Source organism: Typopeltis vanoorti, chromosome 21, assembly GCF_054136105.1.
Source record: "Typopeltis vanoorti isolate ZY-2024b chromosome 21, IOZ_Tvanoo_1.0, whole genome shotgun sequence".
Classification (NCBI taxonomy): domain Eukaryota; kingdom Metazoa; phylum Arthropoda; class Arachnida; order Uropygi; family Thelyphonidae; genus Typopeltis; species Typopeltis vanoorti.
In genome coordinates this window covers 100,140,176-100,165,457 of record NC_143569.1, presented here as the reverse complement: position 1 = coordinate 100,165,457, position 25,282 = coordinate 100,140,176, and the positions used below count along the sequence as shown (strand labels likewise).

General features: G+C 35.5%; 1 protein-coding gene across 1 annotated transcript in view; it reads left to right on the top strand.

Moving 5' to 3' along the window:
- LOC150095143 (dynein axonemal intermediate chain 3-like) overlaps window positions 1-24,720 on the top strand; it is a 78,729-nt gene extending 54,009 nt beyond the window's left edge. Inside the window, exons 5-6 of the mRNA XM_090411203.1 lie at window positions 17,837-17,995; window positions 24,499-24,720. Coding sequence (XP_090267329.1) covers window positions 17,837-17,995; window positions 24,499-24,720 — 381 coding nt within the window. The remainder of the gene's footprint in view (window positions 1-17,836; window positions 17,996-24,498) is intronic.
- Window positions 24,721-25,282: the final 562 nt, after the last annotated feature.

The window sequence follows — 25,282 nt, the reverse complement described above, 5'->3', positions numbered from 1 at the left end:
AGAAAGGAAATCTCACATAGGCAACTAGAGTTGCCTATGTGAGATTTCAATAATTTAGCTAGATATTTGGCTATACGGTAAGTAGGAGAATCAATACAATCTACTATCTTGCTTCTTCTCCTAAAGACAAATGCTCAACTATATCTCTTCTTGGAGTTTTTCAAATTCCCTGCAACTGTGATCTCTCCTATTTTGGACAAACTGGACGTTCTCTTGAAAAAAGAATCCAACAACATCAATCCTCCATTCATCACAACAAACCTGAAAAATCTGGATTGGCTCAGCACCGGATTAAACTAACCACAACATCCTTTGGTCAAAAACTCGCCTCTTACATAGATCCCATTATAAATTTGAACGTTTATTCAAAGAAAGTGTAGAGGCCTTACTCCATCGTCCTAACCTGAATCGGAATGACTGTATATCTATATCAAAAATCTGGGAAAGTCTAATCAAGATAAATCATTAATTCATATTAATTTTATGTTATTTAATATTATTAATTAATATCCTTATTTCAATCATGTCTCTGCTTAAAAATATTCCCTTTAATACTTAGTGATATAACATCACGCGGCTTGTTCTATTTTTAAATAATCTATTGTTAGTATTCCACCTTGTATTTTTTTTAAACTGTTCTTGTAGTGCTACTGAAGATGGTCTGCTATTTCCAGACCAAAATATTTGGTTAATTAAATATCTTTCTTGTGTTTACGTGCATATATTATTCAGTCTTTATGTCACAAGTATCCTTAAAACATCTAACTGTATAAATTCCACTTCCATCTTGTCATGCCCTTTTCCTCCCACCAATCTATGCCCACCATAGTTAAAGTCTCCCATAATAATTGTTCAGCCTGCACTCGTGCTGTTCTGCCAATACATAGCATCTACATTTTCCTGTGGATATTCTGTTCTATAGTAGCAACCAACAGCATATTTTGTCTTATTGGCCTCTATCTCATGTCAGACAGTCTCAAATGAGCCATTTCTCTCAGAACTAAAATCCTCTTTAACTTCTAATTATTTTGGTTGTAATTCTTCATATATCATCAGCAATATCCTTCCTCTTGTCCTATCCTCTCTATCCTTACTGAACATACAATACCCTTTACATTCTATCCTGGTAATTATTATATCATTTTCTATCAACCAGGTCTCACTGATGCCAATAATTTCTGCCCAAGTTGAGCTGACCAATGCCCAAAACTCCTCTCCCTTATTCCTGATTTTTCTGGAATTTATGTACATGCATTTCAACACCTTGTATAATGTCATTACTAGCTCTTTTGAATTGGCTTTCTTTTATGGTAACACAGTGGTCAGCATTCATTGTGAAGAATTTATAGAGACTAAAACACACATGTTGGACTAATTGCCTTACTTATAATTATGGAAATAACACTCAATGTCTTGATGTATCGAGGTCATCATCAGGAAAACATACAAATGCACAGGACATAAGCTACACAACACTTCACAAAAGTAAGATAAATCTAAATGCTTTGTTAATTGTTTACCCTAGCCTGACCTCTGGTGAAAAAAACAATGCCAATAATAATAAATAATAAATAAACAATTATGCAAAAATATAAATTACCAAAAAAAAAAAATTCTTAAAAATTTTTAAGAAATATAATTATACAAATGATAAATAAATAAATATATATATATATATATATATATATATATATATATATATATATATATATATAATTTAAAAAAATAAAAAATAAATTTAGTCCTCTTATATTAAGGTTTTCTTCTGGTGAGGTTCTGCCATCATGTTCTGGATGCTGTATGTCAGCATGGTACATGAGCACGGGTCTTACATGAAGTGGCTAAACAATTGTCAGTGCCCTTGACCTTATTGTTTAATCTGAGTCTCAGGTCTGGTTTAGTCCCAAAGGGGTGGAAAGAGGGGGAAATAGTTCCACTGCATAAAGCAAGAAATTACCGACCGACCAGCATATCAGGAGTCATTGTCAACGTTCAGCCCATTACAGTGATACTGCAGGTCCAGCAGTATCACTGTAATGGGTTTACAGTGATACTGCTGGACCTGAATAAGACCTTTGATGGGATACCACATGGAAGACTAATGCGTAAACTGCAATATATGGGAATGGATATAGGGTTGGTGAGATGGATAAGTGGGTGGCTGATGGAGAGATACCAGAGAGTAGTTTACTCAGGAGTAGAGTCCAAAAGACGGCCTGTGACTAGTGGTGTGTCACAGGGTGCTGTTCTTGGACCACTGCTGTTTAATTTGTTCATTAACGATATAGGGAAGAATCTGAGAGGAATGGTTCATTTGTTCGTTGATGATGCTAAGTTCGGTAGGGCAATAGTGAATGCAGAAGATGTCAAAATTTTGCAGGATGATTTGGATAGATTGAAGGTCTGGGCTAATGAGAATGGATGTCAATTTAATGTGGCAAAATGTAAGGCATTTTGGAGTGAAAAGATTAGCAGTAGTATATCACATTGGTGGAACTGTACTCCAAGAGATTGATGAGGCCAGGGACTTGGGAGTGTTGGTGGATAGGGAGTTGAAGTTTAGGGGACACATTGCAAAAGTGGCTAAATCAGCTCATCAAATCACTAGGATGCTGAAGAATACTTTGACAACCAGAGATAAGCAAGTTATTGTTTCTCTGTATTGAGCCTTGATAAGACCCCATCTTGATTACTGTGCCCAGATCTGGTCATCTGGATTTCTTCTTGATGGGGAGGAGGTTGAGAGGATCCAGAGGCGAGTGACCAAGATGATAGTAGGTCTATGGAATGATCCTTATGAAAACAATGTGAAGATTTGTGGGTTGCAGAAATTGGTTGATAGACAGAAAAGGGGAGATATGATTGAGACATTCAAATTGCTGAAGGATTTCTATAGGATTAATTCAGAGGATATTTTTGAGAACAGGACTGGTGGTGTGAGGACTAGGGGACATCCATGGAAGCATGGAAGAGTGTGGTTAGTAAAGGTGTTAGAGCTGGGTTTTTTACTTTTAGAGTGGTGAATGAGTGGAATAAGCTGCCTGAGTCTGTTTTGGGTGCTATGACAGTGAATGAGTTCAAGGCAAAGTATGATAGATATTGTGTGTATGTCGAATAGTTGTGATGGACATGATGCTTAGGGCCTCTCTCGATGAGTCTAACGACTCCTTGGAGTCACCTGTAATAATAATAAATAATAATATAGGTTGCAGATGGGTCCTCCAGATTCTTTGAATTGTTAATCCATCATTCTTGTTGAGATTTGGATGATGATTCAGCATCTCACTAGCTTCCTTGAACTTTCTTTCAAACCAGGTTTTGGTGTGGTGTAGGGACTTGTGCCTTTCCAGTTGATTCTGTGATGTGCTTGAAGTGCATAGTCTGACAAACCTGTTTTACCATAGCAGAGGAATTTAATGCGGCATTTGTGTTCATCTTTTCTTATTGGAATGGTGTGTCCTGTTTCCCCTATGTAGGTTAAGTTGCAGCCGCACTGAATTTTGTAAACCCTTTGGTGGCAAGATAGGGAAGGGATTTTTTCCGTATTTTTATATGCATGCTCCTTTATCCCAGGGATGGCAAGACACATGCTTGATTGCATCCCCTTCTCTCCCCCCCTCAATATCTTTAATTTTTCTAGTTTTGTATTTCCAAACTCTCACTAAAAAAAACTTTCTTCAACCATCTAATTCTAAAACCATTTACAATGTAGTCCATCAGGCATATATATGTATTTTCATCCATCAAATTCACTCTATATTTCAATAAACTGCATGGCATTTGCACAATCTTCTCATTGAGTTATTAGCAATCATGGCCCTTTTTCTCAACTCTCTCCTATCATAAAGAGACAGAAGACTCACAATTTTTACTCCCTTACTCCTCATTTTCACTTCTTTCAACAACTCTTTGATATCTTCTCTCCTTGCATATTTCTCTCCTTTTAGATCACAACAATCATCGCTTTCATTTCTCCCTTCTGCAAACTAACAGCTTCACCAATACCTTTGATTTTCACACCTTGGAAACATGCTTTTGTCACTTACTCATTAACCCTGTGGAGGTCACAGTTGATCTGACAGATACAAACAAATTGTTTTAATATAAATATTCTTACACGTATCCAGTGTATAGGTTGGAGGTCATGACTAGCTGCGCATGCGTATATTTCAAGTGATATTCCGCACTGTTTATGCCTTCACTTTGGTTTAACACATGTTATGTAAAGGTCTGTAATATTTGATAGAAAATTGTATCTGAGAGATACCGTGAACTCTGATATCAGTATAGTATTGGTTTAGTTGTTTTTTTTTTTATTTACCATTGAAAATGGCTGGAAAAATATATCGATTGGATAATCCATCAGATGTTGAAGAGGTTCAGCGAATGTTACTCGAGTCCAATAATGAGAATGATAGAGTCATATTAGTCATTGAAACATATTTGCTTTGGGTGCAGATTGCACACTTGTATTTCATATAACATAAAAGGGAAAAAGCATAATTTTAGTTTCATGTATGCACTTTGATAACACCATGAATTTAGATTCCCAAAAGCCTGACTTAATAGAATATTACAAACTAAGTCAGGAGTTGACACTGTGGATGGGCCAAATGATTGATATATATAATGTAGCCAGGAACACCAGAAGATGGCCTATGGTTATATTCTACATGATTTTGAATATTGCAGGAATAAATGCTCAGACTATTCATATGCTGAACAACAATGTTAAAAAAACATTCAGAATATTTATTAGAAATCTCATAATGCAGTTAGTGTCAGAACAAATAAAAAGGCGTTCAGAAATCTCTACAGGTGTGCATAAGACTTTATGACAACTTCATCAATTTCAGACACAATTTGAAGGAAATTATAACGACGACATAGATATGGCTCCCTCGACAAACAGAAAAAAAAAGATGTTTTACATGCTATGCATCCAAAACGAGTAGCTTATCAAAATATTTTTGCAAGTGTTGTAAAAAATATTTATGCCTTGAGCATAGCAATATTGTTTGCGATGACTGTTATGACTTTTTTGTAAATCCAACTATTGAAGATTCTGATTAATTAATGTTAAATACATTTATTTAGTTTTATTTTCTTTCTTTATTCATGTTTGCATTATTTTGTAACAAAAAGTTTTATTCTTTATATTTCTTTGTTCAATAATTTCTCGATTGTAACTGAAAATAAGTAAACCATCATGTATTATATTTGCAGTGTTTTTTTTTTTAAAGTTTTATTGCATTTCAGCACATACTAGTAATGATTGTATCTCTCAGATAGATACATGCAGTCTAAGCTGCAATTTTTTCAACCGCGAACTCCTTAGGGTTAAGCATACCTCTTATAATCGAACTTCCATACAATACTTTCTTATTTCCAGTTTCTAGCACTTTCATACTTTCTGAATTCAATTTTTCTTTCATTCTCCTGCCTGAAGTACCACATGACAATAGTTTCTCTAATCGTTCTAGGTTCCGTTTTATTCCATGAAGGATGCAATGTAAGCATGCTATTTCACTTCTTACTATCACCTCATCATCCACATTCCTTTCTACCACTTCTTTCATGCTCTCATTCTGCACACTACCATTCACTACTTCCACATTCATCAGAACACTTTTGCTATCTTTCCTTACTTCATTGATATTCATCACTTCATTTTCTCACTTTCCACATGACTCACATTTCTTTCATTTGGAAAATGAAAAGAAACATTTAAAATGGGAACAAACTGCTGAAAAATCTCTGTTAAGTTCCATATTATCACTGCATATTGTATAGGAAAAGAAATTACTATTGTGACTTTTCATTAAGGTAATAATACTTGGGTCATTGTGAATTACTGTAGTGAGAGTTGTCTGTATAAACACACAAAGACACTAGTGATTGAAAGCATGTTTGTTTTTTAATTTAAGATGGTTTTACTTATTCAGTTTTTACTTTGTCAGATCCATTTAGAAATGCTTAAGCATCTCAGTGCTGAATAAAGTTAAAATTTTCTATATAGCACACAATTTTATTTTTATAACTAAACAAAAAATACTGCAGGTGAAGTAAATAACATTGTTAGCAGAGAACAGTGATTGCCATCACAAGAATTAAACTTGCACCTGTGTTATGCATATTTTGCAATTAAAATGGTCTCGTTATGAAAAAAGAAAGAATATATTATTATATTAAGTTAATTTGACAATAAAATTATTATTATTATTGTTTATTAACATTAACAGGAATCAAAAGTCTCATCATGGGAGATCCCTACTATCATACACAGCAGTCATTGAACTGTATCTTAAATTCATTCACCATTTCTGTACTCGCCACACTCTCAGTTATTGCATTCCACTCACCAACTACTCTCCATACCAAGAACTTGCTCCTTATGCCTTGCTCACATCCATCTTATACAGCATCCAGGGATGGTATTTTGTTCTAACACTATCTCCCTCCCTTCTCTGAAAAATCTCCTCCATGTTAATCTGGTAACAACCCTTACCAACTTATATATTTCAGTTATATCATTCCTTCTCTTTCTATTCACAATACTCAGAAATTGGCATTTATTCAATATGCCTTCATACTAGACATTGCAGAAACCCGGTACTACTGTCTTATTCACCCGGTACTGTCTTATTCAGTCTTCTCTAGACCTTCCTGATATATCCTCATACCCCCATGAAAACAGATGATCAAATCTGTACAGAGTAATCCACTTGTGATCCTGATGGAAGCCTACAATGAAGCTGTAAAACCTTTTTATATAAGTTAGATGTTGGTCTTCATAAGCCATTCACAATTTTCTGTATCATCATTTCCAGAAGATCCCTCATCCTTCTCTGCCCCCCCCCCCTGCCACCATGAATCAGAAAAACTTCGCTGAAATAGATTAAGGCTGGATCAAAAGAAGTAGAGGTCCGAATCCGACCCATGGGCCAGGGGTTGCCCATATGTGCTTTACACTGTGTACTTTACACTGCAACACTGATGTGTTACAGCCAAAGAAAGTAGTATATCAAGATGATAGACATGTGAATAACAGTTCATTTGAGGCGGTCTGGTGCGAAATAGTGACCAGTGCAACCAAATATACAGTTGGATGCTGCTATAGGCCAGGGAGTACAGGGGGAGATATTGAATTCATGCATCAGCAAATTAGTGCAATGAGTGCAGGGTTAATGATTATTATGGGAGATTTTAATTATGATGATATCAATTGGAAGTAGGAAATATCACGCGGCAAAAAGGAAATGGAATTCATACATCTTCTATGAGATAATTACTTGAAACAGCACATAACTGAAGGGACACGTGGTGTGAGAGTGTTGGACCTGGTCATTGGTTCAGAGGATATATAGATAAGTAAAAATATGCAAAAGACTGTGGGTTCGAATCCCACCGTGACCATGGATGTTTGTGATTTTGGAAATACCAGTGGTGGTGGTCAGTGGCAGATGGCTTTGGTGTAGTTGCTGTCAGTTGGTGGAGACAGAGCTGTAGAGCAGGTGCCCTGCCTCGATGAGTCTATGGATTCCCTGGAGGTGTCAAATAATAATAATAATAACAAGTAAGGTGTCCTCGTTACCTCCAATTGGTGAGAGTAATCATGTGGTATTGACTTGGGAGGTTGCAAAATTTGTGGATTTCTCTCTTAAGAAGGGGATATATACAGAACTGCAGGTAAGGCAATTATAACAAGCTTCGGAGTGAGCTTGCAGCAGTCCCATGGCAGAACATATTGCAGGAGAAAGATGTTAGCAGTGCATGGGATAAAATCAGCGGGTATCTGAGGAAGGCAATATCAGATGTGTCCCCATGGTTAGGAAGACAAACAAGGTACGCGTTAGATGGATGAGTAGTAATATCAAGCTTAATCTGCAAAAAAAGAAAATGTTATGGAGAATTTACAAGGAGAAAGGCAATCAGTACACCCATGAGCAGTACAAGGCTCAAGTTAGGAAGATTACCAGCATAGTAAGAAAAGCTAAATCAGATTATGAGAAGACCTTAGCCAAGGAGATCAAGGGTAATCCCAAAGAGTTCTTCCGCTATGTGGCAAGTAAAAGGAAGAATGACTTCGGAAGGATAACCTTAGTAGGTGCTGATGGTATCGAGGTGACCAATTCAGATGTAATAGTAGAGTTACTGAGTGATCACTTTTCAAGAGTCTATCACCTAAGTGAGAATATCTCTGTACCTGTAGAAATAACTAATGTGAGAATTGAAGTTAAGAAATCAGAGGTACTTAGTATATTGCAAAATTTAAATGCAAACACTGTTGTAGGTTTAGATGGAATATCAGCTCAGGTATTGCATGAATGTGTAAAAGAAAGGCAAAGCATTCCTTTGCATAAAGGAATGCTTTGCCTTTATGCAAAGGAATGCATAAAGGCAAATTAACTATGATAGTTAATTACAGACCAATCACCATCTCAGGAGTGGTGTTAAAAGTATTGGAAAAGTTGGTTAAAGACAAAATTCAAGAATGGGTGGATCAGGATATGATACTCTGTAGGGGCCAACATGGTTTTGTTAAAGGTCGATCCTGCCTTAGCAATTTATTAGCTTTTTATAATAGAATGACATCTGAGTTGGACAAAGGAAATGGCTACACATGGTACCTCTGGATTTTGTTAAGGCTTTTGACAGGATACCCATGGAATACTGTTGTGCAAATTGGAGCAGTTGGGGAGGGATATTAAACTGGTGATATAGATAGGAGAATGGCCCAGGGAGAGCTAGCAGAAGGTGGTATATGGAGGAGCAGAGTCCAGGATGAGGTAGGTGACCAGTGGTGTGCCTCAGGGTGCTGTGCTTGGGCCATTGTTGTTTAATTTGTACATAAATGATATAGGAAATGGCTTAAAGGGAGATATTCAGTTGTTTGCTGATGATGCAAAGTTGGGTAGCTCAATAAAAAAAATCAAACTGATGTTGAAAGTTTGCAGGATGATTTAAATAAGCTGGTAAAATGAGCAAAAGAAAATGGATGTCAGTTCAATGTGTAAAAGTGTAAAGTTATGCATTTTGGGATTAAAAGATTATCAGCTGTATACTGCATGGAAGGAAAGGTACCCCAAGAGATTGATGAGGCTAGGGACTTAGAGGTGTTGGTAGATAGGGAGATGAAGTTCAGGGGGCACATTGCATATCGCAGTGTGTCCCCTGAATACATATCGCAACATCTAAAACTGGCAGAATCACAATCAGGGACTTTAATTAAATTTGTTTCAGGACCTCAAATTTAGTAGCCCCAAGTTACAGTATTTCACATACTATTGTTGAACATGGGAAACCATTTAGTGATGATGATTGTATTAAAGAAGCTTTCATAAAGTGTGCACCATTTTTATTTGAGGACTTTCATAATAAGGAAGCTATTGTAAAGCGCATGAAAGAGTTACCATTAAGTAGGAATACTATTAAAGACAGAGTTATATCAATGAATGCTAGTATAGAAAATCAAATACAAGACTTGAACTCATGCCATTGTTTTTCCATTTGCCTCGACGAAACTACAGATATTATGTCATCAGCTTGATTGGCTATTATTGCAAGGTATGTTCACGGTGATTCTATGCACGAGGAATTGATAAAGTTTGAAAATTTACCTCAAAACACGACAGGTAAAGACACGTGTGACTGTGTTGTTAAGTGTTCCGTGAGAAACAGATAGATTTATCGAAATATTTTTGATTACAACTGACGGTGCGCCTAATATGGTTGGCCATAATGTCAGTTTTATCAAACAATTTACAGAATATGTTGGTCATCCAATGGTTTGTTCCATTGTATTATACATCAGGAGACACTGTGTGCGAAATCAGGCTTAAAGGATTTGGATGATGTGATGAGAATTGTAACAAAGGTAACTAATTTTATTGCTGCCAGAGCTTTAAACAAACAAGAATTTAATTCTCTTTTAAGCGAAGTTGAATCAGTGTACAATGGTCTATTAATGTACAATAATATTCAATGGTTGAGTCGTGGCCAAGTACTTGAATGGTTTGTTGAATGTTTAAATGAAATTAAATTATATTTAAATACGAAGGGCATGGACCATGAATTTTTTCAGTTGAACGATTCTGCTTGGCTCAGTAAGCTGATGTTTTTCACAGATTTTTCATTGCACCTGAATGAACTTAATATATAATTGCAAGGTTTCGGAAAATCTGTCGATGTTATGTTTGGCACAATCAAGAGCTTTGAGAATAAACTCAAAATATTTCAACGTGATTTAGAAAATAACAATTTTAAGTATTTCCCAAGAGTGAAAATTTTTTAAATGGAACCAGCCCCAAAAATCGTGAACAACATATCAACCAATACCAATATCGAAGTTCTAAAATCAGTAACTGAGCAGTTTTCCTCTAGATTTGAGCAATTTCGAATGTTGGAACAAACAATCCAATTCATAAAGTATCCTGATGAAACAGAATTCATGAATCTTCAATTAGATGGCTTTGAGTGGTTGGATTTAAAAGATCTAGAAATGCAACTAGCTGACTTCTGATGTAATCCTATCTGGAAAAGAAAGTGTATTGTTCTTAGAAATGAATTAGAAGAGCTTGAGTGGGAATGTCTGCATGATACCACATGTAAAAATTTAGACTGTGAAATTCTAAGCGTGTGGAATAGCCTTCCTGAAAACTTTCATGCTCTTAAAATCTTTGCTAAAGCTGTTGTAACAATTTTCTCTTCTGCTTACTCTTGTGAAACTCTATTTTCTGCCTTAAATAATATCAAATCGAAAGGGAGAAATAGATTGAGCAATGATTTGAGCGCTGCCTGTGTAGCATTTAAATGTACACACTATAGCCCTTCTGTAAAACAGCTTTCTACCAGTACTGAGCAACAGAAAAGTCATTAAATGTAATGTAAGTTTGTAATTTCACTTTATTAAATTAATTGTATAATATGAATTCATAGATTTTATATCAACGTTCTATTAAACAAATAGCCTAATATGATATGTATAAGTCACCATCTATATTATGTAGTTAAATTTATAATGCATGTATGCAAATGGCACATCAGCAACATCAATATTTAAAAAAAAAATGTTTCACACACCTGGGTAAAAAGGTTCGCCATCATTCAGAGGAGAGTGCACTAAGTTGGTGAGTGATGTAAAAAATGCTCCCTACATTGATAGATTGAGAGCTTGTGGATTGCAGAGGTTGGTTGATAGGCAGAGAAGAGGGGACATGATAGAAACATTTAAATTACTAAAAAAGGTTTTTATAAGATTGATGCAGGGGAAATGTTTCAGCTGTGTGATAGTGATTGAAGAACAAGAGGTTATCCCTGGAAATTAAGGAAAAGTGCGGTTAACAAGGGTGTGAGAAAGGTTTTTTGCCTCGAGGGTGGTGAACGAGTGGAATGCATTGCCTGACTCAGTTGTGAGTTCTTCGTCTGTAAATGAATTCAAGAAGAGATATGATAGATTTTGATAGTTTGGGTCTCCCATGATGAGTCTACTGACTCAATGTTGATACCCGTAATAATAACAATGTTAAGCAGATGAGCCCTTAGTGCTCTTAATTCCTCAGAGCATTTCTTTCAAGACATGTGACAATATATTGTCAAGTTCTACTGCCTTATTAACATCAAGTTTACTTAATTCTTCATATAATATACTTCCTGCTCATTCACATTAGTCTCTCCTCCGCCATATCCTCTGCACTCCAATTTCTCATGATGTTGCCTTGACAAGGATGAAATACATAATAAACTGGACACCTCTAGTTTATTATCATTGAATACTTCAAGCATATCCTCCTTATTTTTTCTTTTACTTGCCACATATCAAAAGAATTCATTAGGATTTTTATTCACTTGATTGGCTAATTTCTTAATTTGTTTTCATACTGCACCTTTGCTGTCTTTACCAACTGAGTCACCTTCTTGGCACCTGCTCTTTGTCATTATGCACTTGATCATTACCAACATTTATCTTATGTTGCTTCTGGAATGCTCTCTTCTTCTTCTTCTTCCTGATTTCATGCTTAATCTCTTCATTTATTGATTTTACTCCTACCTTATTTAGCCTTTTCTCCTTTGGAATACACTCAGACATTGTTGCATTGAATAGCTCTTGATCAATGTCAAAGCGGTATCTATCTCCTCTCCACTTAAGTCCTATTTCCATGCTATAATGTAGCTCAGTCAGGCATAGCTAAGGCAGTTGTTTCCTCAGCTTTTCAGTCCCCATCCTTGTAGTTCCTCTTCACAGAAGTTCTTGTATGACTGGCTACAGTTCAGATAACCACACCAACACGTGCTCTGTCAATCAGGCATGCTTCCCCTTCTGTATTTACATTCACTTTTGTCTTTTCAGTCATTTTACATATTCTCGATCTTGCACCTATCACTGATTTTGCCTTTCATCCAGCATTCTTTACTTCTTGTTCTCAGCTTTTATTTAAATCACTGTAGTCTATTAAAATATCACACTTTCTGTAGACCCTCACTCTCTCACTTCTCTTGTTCAGTCTCTTGGTTAACACATCTGTCATATTTGCCTATGCATACACATGACACTCCAGACAATGAACAATCTTAGTAAAATCCACATCACTCACCACACTCAATTTTTTCATCACTTTTGATGGAAAAGATCATCAAAGCTTTTAGATACAGGCTGCTAAAGGCTTACTTCCATGCTATTGTGTAAATGCTAGTGAATATGACAGTATGGGCAATACAGGATAGGTGTTAGTGCAGAAGGTGATTTTCCTTGGAAATCACCTTCTGAGCATATTCTTTCAGAGCACAGGCTGATTTACTTGCTGGGAACTTTTGATATACGCTCTTCTTTTCCATGACTATTTCTTTAACTTTCTGACTTCACCATGGAGTTCTCATTTTTCTGTCTTCTATACAACTTCACCATGCTTCCCTGGCTGAATATTTTCTAACGAGTTTGTTAATGGGTTTCCAAGGTTTGATTCTTATCTTCAAGCACTTATTTTTTCTTGGATAGTATTTCTATTTGAGTCTACACTTCACCTCAGAATGCTGCTCAACTTTGATTCTTTTTAATACTTTCTTACAAACTTTTCTTTTCACTATGATATTCAGTTTTATTCTGATCAAAAGTAGATAGTGAAAAAAAAATGAAAAATTAAATAATAAAAAAAAATTCTTAATCCATCCATAATATTGATGTATTGTATGTTTACAACCTTTCTGAGGTGGGAATGACATAAAAGAAAAAATAAAATAACTTAAAAAAAGTTGTTTGAATCTCTTCACCCATCATTTGAATGACTTAAAAAACAAACATTGATTTTAAGCAAAGGGTTTTGGCTTTGTAATAACATTCGCTGGCATTCTGAGAGTTGATATTATGGCTGGTGTGGAGAAAATAACAGAATACTTACCTAACAGTTGATGCTGTTGACATTGACAAATAACAGCATCCATTCTTTTAAATGCTAGCTTCTCACAAAGCAATGTAACTGCCTTATATTGAGAGGTGCGTTTGAGTCATACTTATAAAGTGGCAAATTTTATAAGTGGGACTGCCTATGGAATCCACAGTAGGTCTAAGCAGATAATTATTTTTATTTAATTTTGGTGTGCCATATATTCTAGGAGACTTTGCATGGTAGGTTCAGTTTTTGATAATATCTTGATCAGTGGATGTGGTTTTATTCAATAACTTGTTATTGAGTTTATTAAATTGATTTTAATAAACTTAAGGGGTGCTTAAGGGTCAAAGCTGTATAACTGAGAGGAGACCTCCACATAGACTTTAAAGGAATGCGGAGAACCGACCAGGGCTTATGACCTAATGTCTAATCCTCACCTTCTCGTGGTGCACCCTGTTGGGTATCTACTAGGATACTAAACGAATGAGGATGGGCTGGCAATTTGGGATTTAGCCGAACAAATTGTATTCTTATTGGTTAAACCAAAATAAAAAATGATGGTACAACATGACAAAATTTCATGCTGGCTGGGGCGTCGCCCGGTTAAACAAGGCCCCCGTTGTTTTCGCCAGGGAACCAGGACGAACAGTGAAAAGTCAGCTACTGGAACAAATCTGAAAACAAACCCCAACTCAACATCACCAGAGTTAAAGATCGGTACTATCAACGTAAGAAGCCTGAATGACAAAGAAATGGAGCTAGCTGAGGAATTAGATAAGTACCAGATCGACATAATAGGGGTGACTGAAACAAAAAAGACAAAGACAAAAACTGGTGAGATCTTTCTGAGCAATAAATACAAAATGTTATATTCAGGCAATGACAATCAAGGAAAAGAAGGAGTAGCCATAGTATTCAACACAAAATACGAAGCTAATCTTGAATGGCAGTCAGTCTAAAGTAGAGTAATGTGGTCAAATATGAGAATGGGGAACTGGACAATGAGACTTATTTGTGCCTATGGTCCCACAGAAGGTTCTGCTAAGGTAGAAGTGGAGGAATTTTTTGAGGCTTTAGAAAAAGCAACTGACACAATGAAAAAGGAAAAGTTGGTCCTTGTTGGGGATCTAAATAGCAGAGTAGGAAATGATTATGAAACATACAAAAATATTTTGGGAAAATTTGGAGAAAAGAGCAAAGCTAATAATAATGGCAAATATCTGTTGGATTTCGGCTCAGGACATGGACTGGTTATTACTAACACCATGTTCCTACATAAAAATGTGCACAAATTCACATGGAGAGAAGAGGCTAGGAATAAGAAAAGTCTCATTGCCTATGTTATTATTGATAGTGATGTTTTCTCCCTGCTGCAGGACACCAGAGTGTACAGAGGATTTGAAATTGGAAGTGATCATTATTTAGTCTTGAGCAGATAAAACTGAATTTCATATTGAAAAGAATAACATGCAAGAAAGTTTTAAAGCGAATAAAAGTTGAGCAGCTCTCAGATTTGACCTGTAGACTAAAATACACAAAGATTATTGAAGAAAGAATGAAAGGATTTGAGAACAGGAATCAAACCTTGGAGATTCAGTGGCAAACTCTGAAGAAAACATTGATTGATTCTGCCAGAGAGGCATGTGGTGAGGTTGTCTGCAAGGATAAAAAAATCAGAACTCCCTGGTGGACACAACAAGTTAAAGAGGCAGTGAAGGGAAAAGAAGAAAGCATATCAAAAGTTCCTGTCCAATAAGTCAGGTTGTGCTCTTAGAGAATACAGAGACAAATGTAAGAAAGCTAAACATTGTGTAAAACTAGCTAAACAAAAGTCATGGGAGGATTTTGGCAAGAATATAGAAAATAAATATCAAGAAGGTGGCAAAATATTCTGAAGGGTGTTGAAGAAGCTTAGGAATGGAGGAAAGAGTGCTGTAAAAGGAGTTAGAGATGATAAAGGTGACATGAAAACAGGAGAAAAAGATATCCTTGAAGTATGGAGTAATTACTTTGAAAGATTGCTAAATGAAACAAGCAGTGATGACAGCACAGTGGTAAAAAACACTGACCAGGCATGCAGTCAGGAATACATATCCATACTTGAAGTAGAAAAAGCCATCAAAGGCTTGAAATGTGGAAAGGCAGCGGGAGTAGATGATATTCGACCAGAAATGCTGAAGTATGGTGGTATAAAAGTCTTACAGTGGATGCATTGCATAGTTCAGAAAGCCTGGACAGAGGGACGAATTCCCAATGATTGGAGTAGAACTCTCATAGTACCCATATATAAAAAGGGAAATAAAACTGAATGTGAGAATTATAGAGGTATTTCCCTACTGAGTGTTCCTGGCAAGATCTAAGCAAGTATACTTGAGAAACGGTTGAGAAGAATTGTGGAAGAAAAGCTTTGTGAAGAACAAGCTGGATTCAGGCCAAATAGAGGCTGTCAGCATCAGATCTTCACTTTACGACAAGAAAGCATGGGAATATAACAAAGATCTGTATCTAAGTTTTGTCGATTTGGAAAAGGCACATGACAAGGTGCCAAGAGAGAAGCTATTCAATACGCTGCAGTTATATGTGTCAATGGGGCATTATATCAAGCAATACTTAGTCTTTATTTGAGTTGTAAGTCAGCAGTTAGAATTGAATGAAGTCCAGGAAGATGGTTTAATGTTAAATTTGGGGGGAGACAAGGATGTACATTATCCCCTCTGTTATTCATTATCTAAATGGATCACATTATGAAGGAAAGTGCTATTAAACATGATATCAAAATTGGAGATGTAAATGTCAGCTCTTTGCTTTATGCAGATGATGTTATACTTCTAAATAAATCTGCTACAAGTCTGCAAGATTCTCTGACTAAATTGAATAACTGTTGTAATAGATATGGTATGAAGGTCAGCAATAAAAAGACAAAGACAATGAAAATAGGCAGAATCATTGAAAATGTCAACTGTGTTGTGAATGGAGAAGCTGTGGAACAAGTAAAACATTTCAGCTACTTAGGCACGATTTTTACTGAAGATGGTAAATTAAATGTAGAAATAGACAACAGAATCAGCAAAGCTGGTATGGTGGGAAGTCAATTGAATAAATTCATATGGAATAAGAGAGAAATTAGTCGCAACACTAAATTAGCTGTATACAAGACATTGTTCAAACCAGTTTTAACTTATGGATCTGAGAGCTGTGTCAGAAGTAAACACTTGACCAAAGACTAGAGACCACAGATATGAGAGTCCTGAGAAAGATTATAGGCGTGAAACAGATGGCAATGGCAATATCATATTAAAAACGAGGATATTAGGAAAGAACTTGACATTGTCAGCATCCAGGAGTGCGTTAGCAGAGCTAATCTCAGGTGGTATGGTCACTTAAACAGAATGGGCGAGGAAAGATTAGCAAAGCAAGTGTTCTCTGCCAGGTTGGCAGTAAAATGACCCAGAGGAAGACCAATATATAGGTGGATTGATACGGTACAGAGTGCCTTAGACGATAGAAATATAAGATCTGATAATGTTAGCGTCTTGACAAGTAACAGACTGATTTGGAGGAAAATTGTAGATAGGAAGTTAATAATGATGTAATTTTTTTCATGTAGTGCTATCATATCCTGTACACCCCTTGAGGGTACATGGCAGGAGTTTGATGATGATGATTAAATTGATTTTTGGTAGATTTCCTACTAATCAGGGAGCATGTATCCCAAAGGATCAGTTTCATTTTATGATTTTAAGATTTTGAATCCAAGGCTACAGTGATGTTTCCTTTGTCAGCATTTTTAATAACTGTATCATTATTGTTATTTTAAAGAATTTCATGGCTTTCAATTCAGAACATACAGTATTATTCACTTTTGATGATTGGGCATCATAAATAACTTTGGCAACCTCAAAATGAAGTTTAGCCTTATTACTAAAAAGATAATTAATGTTCTTTTCAATGTTGTAAATTAAGTATAGAAAGGGAATTCATTTAGGAAAAATAGCAGACTTGTGACTCCATGCTAGGGCATTTAATTCATCTTCTGTTAGGAGGCAGTTGAAAAATTAGGTACCAATTTGTCAGTGGGTTATTTGGATGTATTCTTCTGTGATCATTCAAGTAACCCACTGACAAATTGGTACCTAATTTTTCAATTTCTGAATATTTCTGATTAATATTCATAGCACTTTTTTTTTCAAAATCTTTATAACTATTTATTGAGTTATAATTGAAGAGACAATCATCTTGTTTTTTAAATAATTGATACAATTTGCATAACACAGCAAAAAATTATCTACAGATTTATTTTACAAATCAATTATTTAGTGTAATTATATTTTAATACAAGTAAATTTATATTCATTATAGGTCTACATCTTATTATATATATATATATATATATATATATTATATTATTTTAGTTTATTTTATGTGTTTATTTATTTATTGCCTGGGGATAGATATCCATCCTTGCTAAAAAATCAGTTGCACCAAAACCCAAAGAAGTAGTTTTGGAAGACAAAGGTCCATTTCAGCATAAAGAACTTTATGTAGAAATCCCATCTATTGAAGAAAAGCCTACTGGAGAGTCAAGGATGTTAATTGACAAAGGAGTTCAGGTAATGAAGATATATTAATTTTGAATTGTTTGATATCATTAATACTGTATAAAATTTTCTTTCATAGGAAACAACAATAACAAATATCACCATGACACATAAAGCATTTCTTTATAGTTCTGGTGAATGGTGGTACAAGATGATAAAGCAAGCAGTGGATTAATTATACTCACAATGTAAGATAATTTGAGTGCAGTTATTATTTTGATTATGAAGATGAAGATGATCTAGCTCAAAAATGAATCTTTTGCAGTTGACCAGCTGAAAATCTGAATGAAATATTAAGCTGTTCATCCCTATAGCAAAAAAATGCATGTTTGTATTAATGTCTGCAAGCAAACAACTGCATATTCATTGTTAGTCTTAGGATCATTTTCACACCTCTCAGAATTCTGTAGACTAATCTTCTTCTTCTTTCTCATCCATCGGATTATGGATTGAGTCCCTTTATGTGCAAATCTTTGCCATCTGGTTCTGTCTCTTACTATTTCTGTCATCTCTCTGAAACTTGATAATTGTGACTTTTCCTTCAAAGACTGTAGTCAAGTTCTTTATGGTCTGCCTCTTGATCATCTTCCTCCAATGATTCCATTCAAGACTATATTTGGTAATCTTTGAAAAGACATTCTCTGGAGGTATCCAAACTATCTGAATTGCTGTTTAAGAATTATAGCTATGATATTTACTAAAATAAAGAGCCCAAAGGCTTCAGTTTGATGATGCAAAATTATATAAGTAAAGTGGATATTAAAAGCATTATTTCAAAGCCAAACATAGAAACTATGAAGGTTTTGTAAAGTAAGTTGACCAAAGAGCTTACAGGAATACACTCTCCGGCATTCACGAGTTGCCTTAGCGCAGACTAATAGAAGACAGATGTTTTGGATTGGTTGGTTCTGGTCATAGACTAGACAGCTTGTTAATGTCTGGGACTTCCTCTCCGAAAACTCGTACAATCCCTCAGATTGCCCAACAGTGAACGACCTGAAGGATCTTTTGACTCAGCAACAGACTCATCCTGCCACTGAGCAGAACTGCTCATATTCCAGGGAAAAGCATTCACCAACACAGTCCTGATAGAAGCCATACTGGAAAACACCAACCCTCAGCATAACCCCCAAAATCTTAAGTCCCCTTCATTGGGAGTTTAGACTCAGAAGAAACCTTAAGTGAGCAAAAACTCTTGTTCATTACCAAGTAACTTGAAATGTCAGAATAATGTATTTTTCGTAAGTAAACTCTCAGTCGGTGTGTAAAAGTATTTACTAAAATAAAGAGCCGAAAGGCTTCAGTTTGGCGATACAAAATGATATAAGTAAAGTGGATATTAAATCCAGAATTATTTTAAAGCTGAATGCAGAAACTATATAAATGTCTACTAAGAAACTATAAGTTCCTTATGTAGTACTAAGTGAAACTTATAGTACTAAGAAACTGTAAGTTCCTTAGTACTGAGCGAGAGTTTTTGCTCTCTTAAGGTTTCTGCCTGGTCTCTGAGGAGGACCAACCAGTTTGAAACAGCTGTCAGGTCAGTGAAAACTTATCAAAATGGACTAATAAAAGGTGAATATATAGACGCTTGGGCAGCGCCTATCTTTTTTATTAGTCTGTGCTAAGGCAACTCGTGAATGCTGGGGAGTGGTCAACTTACTTTACACAACTTTCATCATTTCTACATTCTACACTACCAAGATATGTTAATTGCTTTACTTGTTCAAGTATGTGATTTTCTAAGTTTATTGAAATTTTTCTGATCTCTTCCTATTTTCATTGTTTTAGTTTTGCCTAAATTGATTCTCATTCCAAAAGTTTTGCATTCTTCATTTAAAATTTTTATTGTTTTTTCCAATTGTTCTTCAGATTTTGCAAGAATAATATCATCTGTATATATGATGTGGTTGATATGCCATTTATTTGTAGACCTGGTTCTTCAGCTATAGATTTGCATATTTCTTCAAGATAGATAATAAATGAATTTGGTATGAGTTCTGTAGACTAATCTTCTTCTTCTTTCTCATCCTTCAGATGAAGACGACGTGTTGAGTCCCTATGTGCAAATCATTGCTATCTGGTTCTATCTCTGGCCATTTCTGTCTGAAGTTTGATAATTGTGACATTTCCTTCAAAGACTGTAGCCAAGTTCTTTTTGGTATACCTATGGATTGTCTTCCTTCAATCCATTGAAGACTATATTTGGTAATCTTTGAATTGACAGATTCACTACCAACTCTGACAATTTACTCCACAAATCTACCACTTTCCATGCAATGAATCCACTTTTTGCTCCCTTTTTTTTTTGTTAGTGCCATCCATGAAGGGTTTTAAACCTACAACACATTAAAGCATGGATAGGCTAAGGGATCTACCAACCTAGCAGATTCAGCATTTCCTTTAGCTAGGAGGATATCATCTCTTTGGGAACACTTGTTGAATTTGATGTCAACAGATCAAACTAGGGTTGATAACTGACAGGGAGAGGCTGTTTATTGTGCTTCATGTGTCCTTGAGTAGACCAGTGAATAACATCTAGTATATTTTAAATGATCCAGAATAATTTAAATAAATGTATAAATTCCCTTTGTAGATATACACGGTCTCAGTTTCAATCTCAATCTAAGTCTATGCATTGTTCATTTCCAGAAAGAGTTGTAACAGAAACACTTACATTTAACATTCTTATTGTAATATTTTTGGCTAAGTTTCATAGCCATTGTCAATACAGTTGTAGGAAAACTCAAAAAAGAATAGTTTAATTGTGAAACATATGATATTATGTGTAATATCAGCTGCAGAAGAATAGCTCCATCTGCATTAATAGATATCCAAAATAAATTGCAATAAATTTATTTATTTAAATTAATTATTTTTAAACACATGAATGGTGAGTATTGGTTAATAAAATTCCCAAAATTGAGGAAGTTTTAGGCAATCGTTTTTGTTCAGATTCGGGCTGTGAATTGTCAATACAATTCCTATAATTGTATTGGCAATGCTATGAAACTTAGCTGAACATTTTACAATAAAAATATTAAACGTGTTTCTGCTATTCATATTTTATAATGAATTCTTTTGCTTATGTCTCAATTTTCAGACGAATGTAATAATAATAATAATAATATGTTATGTATATTATACCATGTTATATTATTATTATTCAGGCCTCCATGGAGTCAAAAGACTCATCGTAGGAGTCTTTTGACTCCATCATGGTAAGGTTATTACCACAGAGTGAAAAGAAGGCAAAATAGTACCACTCCACAAACATGGTGGTATGACAAAAGTTTCCAATTATAGACCAGTCTGTATACTGCAGTGGTAGTCAATGTTGGAGAGATTGGTTAGCAATAGATTACCAGATTGAGTAGATGGACATAGCACTCTTTATGATAGTTATCATGGATTTGTATTGTAAATTTGTATTGTCTTGTTTCGGCAATTTACTTGCATTTTATAGTAACAAATGTGTTAAATAAGGGAGAATCATATACATTGATATTCTTGGACTTTGCAAATGCATGTGATAGATTACCACATGATACATTAGTGTACTAGCTGTAAAGGATGGAATGGGTAGAATATTGGTCAGATGTATTGGAGATTGGCTCTCTGAACAATATCAGCAAGTAGTGTATAATGGAGAAGTGTCTCAAAAAGGAGAGTAACTTGTGGTGTGTGCAAGGGTTCTGTTCTTGGGCTCTGCTTTTTATCTTATTTTATAAATGATACGAGGCATGTTCAAATAAAAAGTGAACTTTTTGAATAGCATGCCAACTGGCACAGAGAGCATGCCGTGGCTACTGAGCACACCTAGTGGCAGTTTGACAACAAACTGCCATTGCCCTGTTCTGCTATGAGCATTAGTCGTTGAATTACATCCGCTGAAGTGAGCACATGCACAAGCTGTTTGTCAGATTAGTGACAATGAAAGAGCTTGAAGAACAATTTTGCTGAAAACTTGGTAAAACTTTTACGGAGACATTTCAATTGCTTAACCAAACATACAGGGAGAACTGTATGAGCCGAATGCAGTGCTATAAGTGGTTTCAGTTTGATGGATGAGTCGGTCAAAGATCAAGGTGATGTTGGTTGTGTTTTTTGATTGGAAAGGCATTGTCCATTATGAATTTCTACCAGGAAGTTTTAGTGCATTTGAGGGATGTAGTGCACAGGAAGAGGCCTGAATTGTAGGAAAACTAGACTTGGATGTTGCCCCATGACAATGTACCAGACATCCATTGTGGCCCCATCCACCCTATTCTCTTGACTTAGCCCCAGCAGACTTTTACCTGTTTCCCAAACTTAAAACCACTTTGAAAGGATGTCATTTCCAAACCATAGAGGAAATTCAGAAAAATGCGATAAGAGAACTTCGTGCCATCACAGAAAGTGCATTCCAGGAAGTATTCCAACAATGGAAGAAATGTTGGGAACAGTGTATTGCCAGTTGAAGGGACTATTTTGAATTGAATAGTGCTTAAAATGTTGTGAAATGAGCAATAAAGTCTTTATAGCAAAAGTTTGGTCTTTTTTTGAACATGCATTGTATATCATGTGGACTGGGGATCTTTAGTTGTTTGTTGATGATGTAAAGTTGGGGAGAATTATAAGTAGCACTGCATGTGTTAATTCCCTTCAGGAAGATTTATTATTATTATTATTATTATTATTATTATTAACATTTGACCTCCATGGAGTCAGAGAAATCATCATAAGAGGTACACACTATTGCACACAGTGCTCATCCAACCATGCCTTAAACTGATTCAATGTATCTATACCTACAACACACTCAGGCAATGCATTCCACTCACCATCCACTCTCCATGCAAAGAACCTACTTCTCACTCCTCTGCTCACACCCTCCTTATACAGTTTCAAGCAATGGCCTCTTGTTCTACTCCTCTCTCCCATTCTATAAAAATCTCTTTCATGTCAATGTGATAACAACCTTTGACTAGCTTATATGTCTCAATCATATCCCCCCCCCCCTTTCCTCCTATTCACGAGCCTCTGCAACTTACATTCTCACAATCTGTCCTCATACTCCGCATTCCACAGACTACTAACTACCTCTGTGAATCTTCTCTGGATCCTTTCCAACATATCCTCATCACCATGAAAACCTGGCAACCAAATCTGTGCACAATAATCCATGCTAGGCATGATCAAGGCCTTATACAATGGAATCATAGCCTCTCTATTTCTGCATGTCAGGGTCATCTGCATCATTTCCATTATCTGATGTGATGTCTTCACAACTTATGCAGTGTTGATGGTGCTATACTGCAGGAAGTGGATAAGATTTGAGATCTCGGAGTGATAGAGGAGAGCAGACTAAAGTTTAGAAGGTATATTGCAAGTGTTGCAAACACTGCACATCATAGTGTCACTATGATAAGAAGTATACTAACATATCAGGATAAGGAGATGGTGGTGCCACTGTATAAAGCACTGGTCAGACAAAATTTGGAATGTTGCACTCAGATTTGGTCACCTAGTTTTCATTGTAATGTGGAAACATTGGAAAGGGTCCAGAGACAAGGGACTGCCATAGTGTCAGGACTCTGGAATGTTGGGTATGGAGAAAGAGAGGTCGAACAACTGTGGATTGCAAAGTTTGGTGAATAGGAGGGAAAGAGGTGATATGACAGAGATGTTTAAGTTAGTGAGGGGATTTTTTCAGATTAATCCAGAGAGGATTATAAAAAGAGTAGAGTAAGAGTATGGTGAGGAGCAGATTTTTTTACATGGAGAATTGTGAGTGAATGGAACACATTACTGGAATATGTTGTCAATGCAGGGAGTGTTAAGGATTTTAAGATTCAGTATGATAAAAATGATGTCAGTTGAATGAATCTGCCACTGTGAGTCTGCCAACTTCATGGATGATGTAATAATAATATAACATTTTCCCATTAGATCTCTAAGGTTTGAGTTCTTTTTTCAAAAACACTTTCAGTTTTTCTCCAATAATATATGTATATTTTATATACATATATTATTGGATGGAGGCAGGCAATGTCTACTGTTTGCCTCTGAAAGCTACCTGAATATTGATTTTTTTTCAAACTTGCATACATAATTTTCATTTCAATGTGCTATTCATATTTGTCTTGCTCAAAACTTGATTGGGCCCACTTACTATTACAAATTTTTTGGATATGCTTTTCTCTGAAAGCATTGTAATGTTATAACAGTGTCAACAGCAGTAGAATAAAAAACAAGTACAGCTTTTCAGTATTATAAGAAACACTGTTATAGCAAACTCATTCATTCATAAAAGACTAAAATGCAAAAGTCCCAACCAATGTCCTTGGTGTATAATGCTAGTCTAAAGAAAATCATTATAGAAAACTGTCCACTATAACAAACAACTCCAACAGTCTGTATGAGTTTGTTTTAGGGAGAGAGTTGCATGTATTTTGCATAGTGTTATTTAATTATTTATTTTTTTTACTTATAAAATTATTTGAAGTAAATGTTTTTCTTATTTTCATTATCAGATATCTGTTTCCTCCATACCCAGTGAAAGCCAGACAGTATCAAAGCAACCAAAAAATATTGGTATACAGTATGAATCTCGAGAGTATACAGAAGAAAAAAAAGAAGAAATCCTAGCATCACAAGAAATGGATTTTTTTCTTCAAAATGTAGAAGCAAGGCAAGTCTCATCTCTTATAATGCATACTTTTCTTAATGTCACACCCACCCACAAAAGGTTATAATTCAATAATATATATTGATAATTTGGAAAGTATACACTAGAGACTATTCAAGCCTCAAATAAGCAGTGCATTGGTTTCACACCTGGTGATGAAATTCATCTACCATTTAAAGACACAAACACTCATGCTCTTGGTGAGAGCTATGTTTGATAAGCACAAAGCTCATTGAACCATGCTTTAAATTCATTCACTGTTTTTTTCATTTACCACATTCTCAGGCAGTGTATTCCACTGACTAACCATTCTGTATGCAAAGAACATGCCCCTGTTAACACCCCTCCTCTACAGCTTCCAGAGATGAATACTTATTCTTTCTCCTGTTCTCATTTCATTCTACGAAAAATCTCCACATTTATCCAATAACAGACCCTACTGATTTATATATTTCAATAATATCAGTCATTCTCTTTCAAATGGCACTCTTCAATCTGTTCTGTAGCCAACATTCTAAAGACCCCAACACACCTTAGTCTCAACACCTTAGTCTATCATCTCTGGATGTTGTTCAATATATTCTTCTGAAAACCAGACAAACAAATCTCTGCACAGTAGTGATGTTCTC